A 13,604-nucleotide genomic window follows, 5' to 3' on the forward strand; every position below is an offset into this window, starting at 1 on the left:
GGGCACAGGCACGGGTAGCTGGATCTCTGCTGGGACGGCTGGTTTAGACTCAGCTCGTTCCAGTGGCTGATCCCCTTGGAACTTAAAGATTCCAAACAGTTCGTTCTTCAAGGACTCGGCAGGAAGGCTGCCTGGCAGGTTGAAAAAGGTTGTTTTCTGTTGCTGCTGGGGGGCAGGGCTCGGAGACCTGGTCATTGAAGGCTGAGCAGTAAAGAAGCCAGTGGATGGTTTTGAGGGTGCGCTTGGACCTCCGGAGAACAACTTTACCTTGGACATGAAGCCTGAAAACATCTCAACCGAAGAGTCAACAACAGACTTCTCTGGCTCAGGAGGCTTAGGCATTGCTCCAGTCTCTGGGACTGTTGCAAGACCAGGGGCTATCATTTCACCTGGCCTGAGCTGAGGCTGGACAACTGTAGGAAGATTCACAGCTGGATGTGGCTGTACAGCTGTCTGAGGCTGAGGCGCTGCACTGTCAAGTGAAGGGACTGGCTCCTTGACATCAAGGACTGTCTCAACGGTAATGGTTTCGGAAACTGGTTCTTCAACCTGGCAGAACACATTTTGTAGATCTTCGGGTTGATCAAAGCAAAATGTCTGTGGAAAAGAAACCAAATCACTCTGTACAACCTCGACCTGAACTGTATCTATTTCAGTACTTTGGGTTGCCGAAACAGGGCTGACATCCTCAAACAAAGAGTCTTGATCTTGCATGCTAAGTTCTTGTTCAATGCAGGGCTTATTTTCAGAGTCTATGAAGGCAGCAGGCTTTACTTCTTTTACTTCTACCTTAGCTCCTGGAATGCTGTACTGAGGCTGTTCGCTTTGATTTTGGGGTGAAGCTACGTGCTCTTCAGAGGGCATTTTCTGTTCATTTCTGAGGTCTGTTTCTGCAGCAGCAGCAGATTCATGTGTAACTTGTGTGGCAGAAACCCCCAAATTAGAGTCAATAGCTTCCCGTTTATGCTGTGTTCGGCTGGCAACAGGGGGACTAATCCCCAACACCGAGTTCATGAAGTCCAAGTCTTCTTTTGTACTTCTTCTAGATGGTGTGTTGCTTACACTCCTTGGAAGCGAACCAGAATTTGCCTGTGACTCTACCTGGCCACCATCTGGCTTCTTCTCGTCCAAGAATGACATGTTGAACAGGCTGAAGCTGGAGCCACTGGACTTGGGTTTATTCTCCTCAGTGGCACCTCCCAGAGAGAAGAAAGAAGGAAGCTTGAATCCTTCAGATTCACTACCTGGCTGCTTAGGTGGGGCAGGTGGTGACTGCACGTGGCTTGGCTGACTCGGTCCACTAAAGAAAGAGAATATGCTTTTGCCAGGAGTGTCTTGTTTAGAAGCAGAATTTCCTGACAGAATATCACCAAAAGGCAAGTTGAAAAGACTACCTGATTGCTTGGGTGGTGGCTCCTGTTTGTTTTGCCCTGTTGGCACAGGTCTTGGTGCCCCAGGGGGCATTGTTTGTGATCTGTCTTGGACTTTGGAAATATTAGCATTAGGAGGGAAATTTTGGGACATGCTTCTCCCTGGACCATGGGGTTGGTTTGGTAGTTGCTTGCCACCAATTTCTTGCGCCCCACTTTCTCCAATGCCACCCAGAGTTTGTTGCTTACGAAGTCCCTTTGGTCTGGAGGATGCACCTGTGCCTCTACCTGGTTTATTGGGTGACGCCCCATTCAAACCTTCCTGTTTGTCCTGGTGACTTGCCTGGTTTTGCATTGGGCCCACTGGGTCTTTATTCATGTCATTCCAGGTGATATTTATTGGCTGTTGCTGTATAATTTGTGGTTGTTGAGGCTGTTGTTGAGTTGTGGGAGGATCCACTTTGAAAAGGTCACCAATAGACCCAAACAGAGAAGAAATGCCAGAGGACTCTTTGTTTGCACTGGTATTGGTTGCTCCGGCTTCTTTCACTGCTGGTTTTGGCTGGCTCTCTAGAACTTTGGGGGGTTCAGATTTCTGTTCTTCAAGTCCTACTGCTGATTTAAAGAAATCTAAGAACCCAGATCCCTGTGGTTTCTCAGCAGGCTTGGCTTGGGGTTGGGTAACAGAAAGGTTGAAGAGTTTTAGTGGGTTTTTGAAAAAAGAGTCATCTGCAGGTTCACTGACTGGCTGGGAAACCTGGGAGGGCTGGGCAGGCTGGACAGGCTTCGGTTTCTCAGCGAGGAGTGTAGGAGGTTCACTCTGCCCTGAACCCAGACCAAACATGGAATCCAACCCTGAAGTAGGTATCGTAGAAACACTGGTTGGAACTGAAGGTTCCTCCTTCATAATTTTGGATTTCAGGCTCTGGAAGCCTGTGGAAAATATATTACTTAACTGCTGATCAATAGGGGGCACATCTTGACTTAGCAACTTAGGTTCTTCTTTCCTCATCATGCCTGATGTTAAAGAGAAGGCACCATCTCTGGCTGGTTCAGGAAGCTTTCTTGCAGTCGTTGTAGATGTGGTGGTTGTGGTAGTTGAAGCTGAAGCTGTGCTGATCTCACTCGCTTCAGAAGCAGGTGCCTTGCCAACCAGATCCCCCAAAGCAGAGAAGAAGGATGAGATTGTCTTGATTGGTTGAGATTGCTCTTCGGAACTTGTCTTATCTTCAGCATGCTCTTCTTTAACATCAGGATGTTTGTGGGAGGAATGAAACAGCCCAAAAAGACCAGATGAGCCAGTCTCAGATGTCGAGGTTGAGGAAAGGGATACAGAAATCTTTTGAGTCAAGATCTCCTTGAGGCCCTCTCTCTTCTGTGTTCCAGCTATTTTATTAACAGTAAGGTCAAAGGCCACTGTCTGAGGTTCTTCACAGAGGTAGTCCCGCTCTTGCTTTTCTTTTAGATCCATTCTAACCTTCTGGAGTCTATAATTAGAGAAGTTAAGTGGCTCCTCTCTCTGCCAGTAAATGGAATCCTCAAACATTTGGGAGAAGGTTTCCAGGTTCATGTTCATTAGCTGGTCACCTTTCTTAAAAGCTGCTGAAAGATCCAGTGGAGAATTAATGAGCTCAACCTCAGACAGGTCCGCCTCTGGAAACCAGAAGAGTTCATCTTCATTGTACAGAGGGACTTTGAATCCACACACTGCCACCATTTCATTTTCCACCCATGCGCTGGAGAAGCTATCCACATACTGCCCATACCCCCAGCCACCTTCTTCTGTCTCTGGGGTGCACACATAGACATGCTGCCCGGTGCCATCAGTTAACAGAGAATAAATAAATTCTCCATCGCTGTAAATATAATATCCATAATCACCGTCTTCTGATGGCCACCACATTCCCTGTTCCAGTAGTGACAACCACTGTTGGTACCACTCCACCTCATCTACATACATGAGCTCATCCTCCAAATCCATTGCCTGCTGGTGATCATGGTAAGACCAGTTGTTTGCATTTCCACCAGAGGAGTAGCTCAGGTCCACTGGGACCTCTTCAAAAGAGCGTTTGAGAATAGGTTCTGGGACTTGACAATAATTTGAGTTCCCTTGGAAGGCGTGATCGTCCCAGGTCTCATGTTCCTCATAATAATCCTCTCTGTATGAGATTGGGCAAAATGACTCGTACGATGGCAGTCTCTGCAGATCGCAGTTTCTGTTTTCAGGAAGTGAATTTCTCCTGCTGAACCCTCTGTCCCACACATTTACACTAAAATTGAGAGCATCATCGCAGGCGTCGCCCCAGCTTTCAGGTTCTCCCATCCCTGTCTGAGAATACACATTACTCAGGCTGTCATGGTCAGTATTCCAGGGCTGTTTGCCATCATTTTGCAAGTAGCCTGCAGGGAAGTCTCTTCTTTCATGCTCCCAGTTCATGTCATAGACTGTGCTGTGATCGGACTGTGCTTGATAGAAACTCTGCTGGCCCTGGTAATCATTAATCTCTTCACCAAGCTGGGAAGATCCATAATAATGAGTGGGGTCCCTTTCTAATGGACTCCAACATTGTTGGGTTTCTAGCATCGATGTGGCTCCATCTGGGGGCTGCCTGTACTCTAGACCCGTCATACAATAGTTCTGCACTTCTTCTACATGTTGGCTTTCAGTTTGGATGCCAGAAATGGGATACTGATTGAGCTGCTGGTGCCACTCCAAGTGAGATGAGGGAGTTTCTTGGAAAATCTGGAGTTCGTAATTATTCACAGGTCTATGTGCTGCATTTTGTGATGATGAAAACGGCTGGATTTGTTGATAATTCTGCTGGTCAGGTGTTATATGGAGTAAATGGTCTGTGTGCTGCAGAGATGAATATGGTACGGTTTCCCGAGGATGACCATGGTCATTCATACACTGGGGTTCATGTCCAATGCTCTGTGAAGATGAAACCGAAGAGATCTGTTGATAAGCCTGTTGCTCTTGTTTCCAGGAGGAAATGTGTTCAGTGCTGTAGGATGTCGATAATGGTAGATGTTCCTGTGAATTTGGTTGACTATATGAGTCTATTCTGTCTATATATCCTGTACTATAGGATGATGAGAGTGGTGGATTTTGTTGGGAATGTAGAGAACCTGACTTCTGAAGGCGTAAAGAACCTGTGCTGCTAGATGTTGGAATCTGAGAAACGTTCATGGTCTCTTGTCGTTGCTTTGGGATGAAATAATCAAAGATGCTAAAGGTGCTTTCCTCCTTTTTCTCTGCAGCTTTAACATCTGTGGGAGCAAAGGTTGTTTTGCCAAGGTTGTTCTGACCATCTCTGTTTCTCTCAGGAAGTGGGTCTTCCTCTTTGCTCATAAACTTCAGGAAATTCAGAGGACCCTCCTTCTTTCCAGCAGCATCTTCTTGTTTGGTTGCAGACATGTTGTCGTTCAACCCCAAACTGAAAATACCTGTAAGCAAACCCTGAGATCTTGCGTAGCTCGGTTTCTGTTCTGTACCCCCGGCTCTAGGATTGGACTCCCCTGGCTTGCCTGTAGACATGTCTTCAGATGAAGCAAATTTGAACAGACTTGATAATATTCCTGGTTGGCCAGCGGGTTTCTGGTCTACAGTGCTTTGATGTTGCAGATTTTGGTTTTGCCTTGGTGGTTGCGGATGTTGATGCCCTGCAGAGGGCTGGTTGCCTGTAGACACATTTTCTGATGAAGCAAATTTGAATAGTCCTGAAAATAGCCCTTGTTGGCCAGCAGGCTTCTGTTCCTTATCCACAGTAATCTGCTGTTGATCCTGCTGCTGCTGGCGATGCTCTATAGAAGAATTCCAATTGACTTGCTGCTGTAGTTGCTGTTGTCTATTATGGGACTGGTTGTGGAACTCCTGCTGCTGCTCTGTATCATAATGGCTGTTGCATTGTTCCTGACCTGGAGGAAGTTGGCTATTCAATTGCTGCTGATGTCTAGCATGCTGCTTGTGGAATTGCTCTTGCCTCCGAGGGTCTCCACTTTCAATTTGCTGTTGCAGAGGCAGCTGGTGTTGCCCTCTCGGTTGCTGCCTGTCGAATTGCTGCTTAACATTCTGGTTTGGTGGTCTGGCTTCAGGTGGATAGGTGTATTTGTCTGACTGCTGACCCGGGGGAACGCTTACATCCTCATTGGAAGCAAACTTAAACAAGCTAGAAAGCCATCCTGTCTCTGCGCTCCCTTTCGGTTCTTTGTCAGTCACATTACCTTGGTTTGTCAACCCCTGTGTGACTCCAGAAATACATTTGGAAACATCTAGGTTCATTGCTGATATAGTTCTGGGCATCACTGGGTCAGTATTCCCAGTTTGTAAAGGTTGGGACAAGCTCCCAGGCAGTTTATGAGGATCTTGTCTTGGTGTTTCCTTAGAAGTGAATAGATTTTCACTTGAGGCAAACTTCAGCAGCCCAGAAAGCATCCCTCCTTCAGTCGGGGTGTCTTTCTGCTGTGGAGTCGAGATATTTTCTGAGGAAAAGAAAGGTAGTTTTAACTTGCTCCCAAGAGAGAAAGACAGGTCTTCAAGAGGTTTCTCTTGCCTCACATTCTCAGAGGATCTGAAAAGAGGAAAAGAAAAGTTTGAGGAACCTTCTAGGGTCTCATTTTGGGGTTTTTCATTGGATGATGATGTCATGAACTGACTGAATGACTTCTTCAGAGGGCTGAAGAACCCAGACTCTTCAGAGTTAGCTTTAATTGCCTCAGTCACACTGCTTTTATTCTCATCTTTCTTCAGGTTTTCCTGATGGACATCAATCCTTTCTGAATTATGTTGGGCACTCATTGCCTCAGGTGGACATTGTCTCTCATTTCCCTGCTGGTTTGATGGTAAGTTTGAAGATCTGCTTTGAATTGTGTGGCCTTGAGTAATCTTTACAGTGTCACCTTCGTCTAAAAATTCCCCATCACTAGAATGCGTCTGACTCCTAGATATTGAAAGGTGCATTTTGTTTCCTTGATGATTTCTGCCTTCAGACTTTGCGTCAGAAGCCACATTTCCCCCACTTTCAGTTTGAGATCCCTGGACAGCATTGGATGACAATGGCTCCTCTTTAAAATCACTTTGGCCATGTGGTTTGTTTAGTGCTCCAGTCTGTCCTGCCTCGCCACTGGAAGGATCTTTATTAGAGAAAAACCTTAAGGGGTTGAGTTTTCCAAACACAGAGTTCATGATTGAAGCTGGTTCCTGCATTGAGGAGGAATCATGAACTTTTTCATCAATGATGCTGATGTTGCTGCTGCTTTGCAGTCCACTGGTCTCAGAGGATGGAGCTCCAGGTAACTTTGCATCTTGGGAGCTGTCCTCTGGCTTTTTACCAGATTCTTTAGGATCAGAAGACTGGAATGGCAATAAAGACTGTAGTGAGAACTTTCTATCCTGGACGGGCTGGTCCTGTGCCATAGAAATAGGAGTAACAGGAGCTGTGCTGCTGGATTTGGGAATGAAGGAAAAGAGCTTGGAGATTTCAGACTCAGCCTGGACACTGGGTTCAGGGTTTTCCTGTGGCTGGTTTGAAACAAGTTTCTCTACAGATGTGGACAGCTGCTTGGTGCCAGAGCCAACCTTGTCTGTTAGTGAACTGAACAAAGAGCTCATAGTGTTCTTCACCCCAGTTAAATCTGGCATGGATTCCACATTAACACCTTGGCTGCCATCTGCTAGCGCCTCTGATTTGATTGGCAATTCCTCCTTCATGGTTAATTTCTTGTTCTCCCCTGTTTCTGTAATGGTTCCATCCTTGGCCACGGTTCTGGTCGTTTTTGACTTTGACAAGGTCCCGAACTTGCTGATCTCTTCCTCCTTTTCTGCCAGGTACTCCGAAACAGTTTCCACCAGGCACTGGAGCTCATCCATAGGGTCCACGTACTCATCACTAGGCTCTTCCACTGGAGAAAGCATGGCCTCTGGAGCCCAACTCCCCACTTTACCTTTGCCAACCTTCTTATCCCCATAGCTCTCCTGATGAGCATGCCTCAGATGGTATTTCTCATTCCCAGAATTGTAACTCTCATTTTCAGAATGAATGGCTTCTGCCAGCGAGGCTATCTCCTCCAGCTCCTCTTCAGAGCCGATGGAATACTGCAGTTCATCCGAGCCACTGCTGTCATATTCAGCCTGGCTTCGAAGCCTCCTCTCTCCTTCAGCATTCTGGTATGCAACATATCTTTCCATTGTTGCTTCCACTTCGTTCTTTGCCCACATGTTGGTTTTGACTAACAGCCCATTTTTATAGGGGCGCAAGCAGGGCATCAACTGTCCACTCTCTTCTAGCTCCGCCGCCTGGGGTAACACAGGATCACTGTTCTGGTGCCTTATTCGGCCAGCAGAGTGAACCATGGAATCATCCCCAAAGCTTTCTGTCTCTTTGTCGATCCGCCTCATCTCTCCATTATGCACGCCATGGCCTCTGAACTTCTTCCTCCGTCTCCCGTCTAAGGTGTCAAACTCCTCTGGGTACCTAGGGGGAGCCACTGAGTCACACTCAACCTTGTGACTCGGGTAGAAACCAGCGATTACTGGCTCTCTACTGGCCACTAGCCTGTAAATGACCCCCCTGCTGTCACTCTCACTCTGCCAGTGTTCTGGACCCTCCTCTAGGCACTCTGCTGAAAGCTGCTTCCCTAACAACTGGTATTTAATGTCCCAGTCCTCCTCTCCCACCCGAGTGTCGCCTGGGATTATCCTAACCCTTCCTCTCTGGTTCAGGGAGCGAGGTCTTTCCAAAACAGGATAAAAGATAAAAACATTTACACATAAAATATGTTTTGTTTTTCCACAATGGAGGGATTATAAAGTAAAATGAGGAAACGAACAAAAATAATAGGAAAGGGGTGGAAAAGAAAAACAGAGAAACAATAATTTGAAAATAAATGGACAAACACTTCAGACACCAAATAATAAAGTTTTTGAATCAAAATACAATATACAAAAGCATAACCTGTAAGACAGAAAACAAAAAAGTTGAATGCAACAACAAACAAGACCACAAATCATAGCCCTGGTTCCCTGAAATAGAAAATGTAACTAAGGCTGAACGGGCATGTACCTCCTAAAGACCCGAATCCTGAACACTGTATACCAAAGCTGCTCACCAAGCTTGTGACGCAGTCATGACTCTGTCCCCCGAGGTATCAAAAGGACTGCGCTCACAGATCTCAGTGTTAATTAAGCAGACTTTTGCTATAGAGAATGCCTGCATCTCACTCACCCGCTTTGTGGAGGTGAGAGTAAGCAAGAAAATTTCAGCTCAGCTGAATGCAGGGGCTCAAATGGAGGCTTCATGGAGTGTATTAAGCACCACATTCAGCCTCCAGTGACGAACAATGTCCTTCATAGGCGGCCGAAGCCACCGAGCACCTTTCAAAAATTGCCCCGCCAGACAGTGAGCTCCTGGGGAGACCGAGTCAATCTTAAAACATGGCAAGCTGAAATAGCTGCCAGATAGACCATTAACCCTTAGCGGTCCATTTATTCAGTGCGTCTCAGGCGCATCAGGTGGAACTCATGGAACTCGTATGATGCTCCCTGAAAGGCGAACTGCAGCTACTTCAGAGCCATGACTGTCTCACAGGCTCAGTGAGCAGCGCTGGTATACAATGTTTAGGATTCGGGTCTTTAGGAGGTAAATACCCATTCGGTAATGGTTGCATTTCATACCTTGAAAGGGAACCACACATATTCTCCATCTGGGTTTTTTTTTTTTTTTTTTTTAAACGGAGATCAGATATTAAGAGACATTTCCAGCTGCATATATTCATTTTACTTGAACTATTCATGTTATGTGAAGCTAAAGAAAAAAGTTATGTTTATTCAGGCCAACTTCTCTGTGCCGACTGCCTAAAAAGAATAAACTGGATGACATATACATAAATGAAAGAAGTAGAAGTAGCATACTTTGTGGTATGTCATGTGCTTCCCAACCAGCATTTGAAAGTCCTCAGGTTTCCCTGTTGCTGGAAACTATCCCTTATACACCAAGTAAAATAACAGATTCAGATAAAGACAACTGGGGACTTAACTGATTACACACAGGCGCAGTTGTTTTTTAGGATTCAAACTTAGTTTACAAAACTACAGTGCTCACCAACTCGAGCACACCCCTGTGTGTTTGAATATGGCTCACTAGATATATTGAAGCAGGCACTGCTTTGACTGATCTGAGCAATCAAATGCTGCACTCTTTTCTGTTGATGCTGTGTGGCTAGACGTGGAAAGAGTTATTACAGAACCTGAAGCTCCCCTTTTCCCCACCCACCCCAATATCACAAACAGGCTCGCGATACTGAAGGCATGCAAACATCTGTCAACGGTCTCACAATTTCACAGGACCACCACATCACTCAACCGAAAGCACAAGGGCCAGGCTTGAAATGAACGTCCTGTTTTTGCTTCATACAACACTGTCAACGGTCTGGGACATCATTGGAACGCTGCACAATGCAACAGCCTCACAATTTCAAGGGACAGGTAAAGACAGCAATCGATTCTGCTACAGGATATTTGAGATCACGTTACTTGTACAAGGTTTTGAAAACCTAAATTTCAGGATTTAGGTTTCAGGATTCAGAGACATTCTTCTCCCGTCTGTAAAGCCACTGATTTCTTCTGCCCTCTAGTGGCAACTTGTTTAAAAGAGCAATCAAACTTTTAAAGGCCAATGTGATGGATATGTTACAATATAGTATATATACATAACCATTTTCATACGATATGTCATGAATAATTCATTCTTAGATGAACTCACTTACAAAATATTTTGTTTCTCAAATACAGAACATGCTTTTTTTTATGTATGTTAAATGTGTCACTGGTGTTTTTTCTTTTATATGAATGAAAATATATATATCCGGTCACGTTTACTTGTTCACTGCACTGTTCATAGGCCTTTTGTGTTGTTTGCTTGGTACAGGGGTTCATTTCAAGCCAATGGTGCATCGGGACACAGCAGAGGGAGGGAGAGATGGAGGTAGGGATGGATGGAGGGAGGGAGGGAGGAAGAACACCCACCTATTGGACAGCTCTAGAGAGTGCCGGCTCCCTAGTGAGAACTTGCGGCTGGTCAGCTGACTAGAGGCAGACTCTAGATCACTACGGCCATTCGCAGCGGAGTCAACACTGCTGTACCATCTTGGGAGAGGAAGGAAGAGGGGGGTGTGGAAGAGAAGAGGAGAGGAGAGCAGAAAAGAAAGATAGGAGCAAGGGGTAAAAATGGAAAGAGGACAGAATGAAGGAGGTGGTTACTTATTTGTAGATAACAGTTACTTTTCCATTGACTGGAAATCCAACGAGAGAGAGAGAGAGAGAGAGAGAGAACCCACATGGAAAGTAGTGGAAATGAATTCTCCCAGGGATCAACTTTTTAAACCTACCAAATGCTGAAGAAAAATCGACATCTTTTGATCTGTAAGTTCTTTTATTAGGTAAAAAAAATAATAATAAGTATTAGGAACTAGTGCCTTAGCCATTAAGTTTGACTTTAGTTTAGTTAATGTAAAAGCAGTTGCCTTGTCTCTGCTTTTTGTAAACTATTATCTGATCAGTTTTCAAGGTTTTAAGATTAACATTTATTTCCACTTGGGTAACAAAGCCAGGGTCTGGTCATTCTTTAATGACCCCCATCCACACCTGGTAATCTACCATCATTCAGACAGAATTGTTTGCATCATGCCTTACAAAAGAGCCCCACCAATATTCATGGAATGTGCCTGTGTGTCTCTGCGCATGTCTCTGTGTGTGTCTGTGACTTGACTGGGATTGCTGTACCTGATCTCTTTCTGGTCCCGGTAGTCCAGGTCGTAGCTCTGCATGGACTCGGAGTCCTTCGAATCTGCCTGGTGCTGCAGCCGGGGAGGGACAGGGTACTGGTGCAGGGAGGAGTTGGGCTGGGCTGTGGTGTGGTAAGGTGGGGGGATGCTGTTGCTGGTCTCGCTGCGGTAGTCGCTGTCCCGGTCATCCACTGCGCTGTCATGATCTTCCAGAGCTGTGGAGAGAGGGCAAGCTCCAAAAAGCAGCAGGGGAGAGGAGGGGAGAGTCTGAGGGAGTGCAAAGGATCCGCCCTGCCTCTCACCCACTGAACACCCCCGCAGAAGAACCAAGCACACACTAACACACACACTTACATGCACTCTTGTACTACTTGTTCAACATTCCTAAAGCAATCCCTATTTTGTCTTGACAACACTTACGGATGGTTCCACAGTTCTCTATTAGCACTAGCATTGGACTCCTTACCTTTAGGTAACAAGTGGAGGTTCAGTGCTAAGTCAGGGTCTGTGAAACCAGCCGTCAGTAATAGATTACAAAATAAATAAATCAATAAAAATACCATATTATTTTGCCAAAAGGACAAGAGTTTAAAAATGGACCGACAGCCACAGTTTCAAGCTCTATAAAACAATGCATCTGTATATAGAATTATTTTGATTTATATTTGTAACTTTCTTTAATTCACTGTAGGTGCCAATGTTATCTCTACCGTTAGTATTGCTAAATCAGTAAACAAGTCTTTAAAAACAATTTGTGAATATTCAATTACTCTGGAGAAAACTATCCTAGGCAAAATCAATGTAGCATTTTTTTTCATTACTATTAAAAAAAAAAGAATTAAATTATTTACCAAGGATTTTCAATTGTAAATATTTTGTACCAATCAAACATTTTGTTTCAGAAATGACTTACCCAGTATAACTGAATTGTGACAAGGGGATCTATTTTTGTGACCTAATCGGCAGCAGATGGTTTTGACATTGCGTTGTCTGGATCCGTGAAACAGACCCCAAGGTGTTAGAACAAAGTCTTTCCAAGGCCTGCTCAAGTCTCCCGCACGCACACACACACACACACACACGGTGATGGTGGGCTAGGACAGGGTTCACAGAGTGGAGGAAAGTAATGGGAGTCGGCCATTGTGACCAACACACACTATGCAAACTGAGCCAACATGGCGCTCCTTGGATGCAGTTCATTGCATTCTCCAGTCTACGAACCCTGAACAACATGGCGCTCCTGGGATGCAGTTCATTGCATTCTCCAGTCTACGAACCCTGAACAACATGGCGCTCCTGGGATGCAGTTCATTGCATTCTCCAGAACCCTGAACAACATGGCGCTCCTGGGATGCAGTTCATTGCATTCTCCAGTCTACGAACCCTGAACAACATGGCGCTCCTGGGATGCAGTTCATTGCATTCTCCAGTCTAGGAACCCTGAACAACATGGCACTCCTGGGATGCAGTTCATTGCATTCTCCAGTCTACGAACCCTGAACAACATGGCGCTCCTGGGATGCAGTTCATTGCATTCTCCAGTCTACGAACCCTGAACAACATGGCGCTCCTGGGATGCAGTTCATTGCATTCTCCAGTCTACGAAACCTGAACAACATGGCGCTCCTGGGATGCAGTTCATTGCATTCTCCAGAACCCTGAACAACATGGCGCTCCTGGGATGCAGTTCATTGCATTCTCCATGCTCCAGAACCCTGAACAACATGGCGCTCCTGGGATGCAGTTCATTGCATTCTCCAGTCTACGAACCCTGAGCATTCACGCTGCAATGAGGGGCGCAGGGTGCAGAATGGTACAGATTCTCTGCATGGGGTAGTGTGCGATATGAGAATGTAATGTCCACCCAAGGGGTGGGATGCTACAGAAATCCTGAGGGCGAAGCTGGAGAGGTTTATCCAGCACCCCGAGGGTGGGCATCACATTCTCATTTATTACACACTACCTCACGCAGTATTGTTTATAACCTCCAGTGAGCAATGTTTTTCCTGGCTGAGCGAGTGACAAAAGACCGCAGCTATGTGAGGTACGGCTGGAATTCCTTGGTCTGCCAGCTTGCCCTGGGGTAGCGCTCTGTTACTGGTGTTAATGAGCTGGTTATTACTGGAAATATCAACTGGATGAGCCCATTGCAAAACCTGCACACCACTTACTATGAAGTATTACTACAGGCATCTTATAGGGATTATATATACTTTTTTTCAGTGGCCTTTTCTCCCGGCTGGCCAATACTCTATGACACATGCATACCTAAACAAGGAAGATGCAACCAAATACTCAAACATACATATCTACCAAGTTTTTTAAATGTTTTTTTCTAACCTGACACTATACTTAACGTTAAATGAAAATCTGAGAACAAAATGGCTATACCCACATTGTATGCCTTTTTATTCTCATGAACCTACAGTACATTATAATGTGAAAACAAACGCG

General features: G+C 45.5%; 1 protein-coding gene across 2 annotated transcripts in view; it reads right to left on the minus strand.

Annotated features, from left to right (window-relative positions):
• The window catches only part of LOC117403970 (protein unc-13 homolog B), a 222,221-nt gene that overhangs the window by 107,968 nt on the left and 100,649 nt on the right, over positions 1-13,604 (minus strand). For both annotated transcript variants that reach the window (XM_059029881.1, XM_059029927.1), the window contains exons 8-9: positions 11,149-11,365; positions 10,393-10,512 (exon numbers count right to left, since the gene is read on the minus strand). In XM_059029881.1, the coding sequence (XP_058885864.1) occupies positions 10,393-10,512; positions 11,149-11,365 (337 nt within the window). The remainder of the gene's footprint in view (positions 1-10,392; positions 10,513-11,148; positions 11,366-13,604) is intronic.

This window comes from Acipenser ruthenus, chromosome 1, assembly GCF_902713425.1.
Source record: "Acipenser ruthenus chromosome 1, fAciRut3.2 maternal haplotype, whole genome shotgun sequence".
Classification (NCBI taxonomy): Eukaryota; Metazoa; Chordata; class Actinopteri; order Acipenseriformes; family Acipenseridae; genus Acipenser; species Acipenser ruthenus.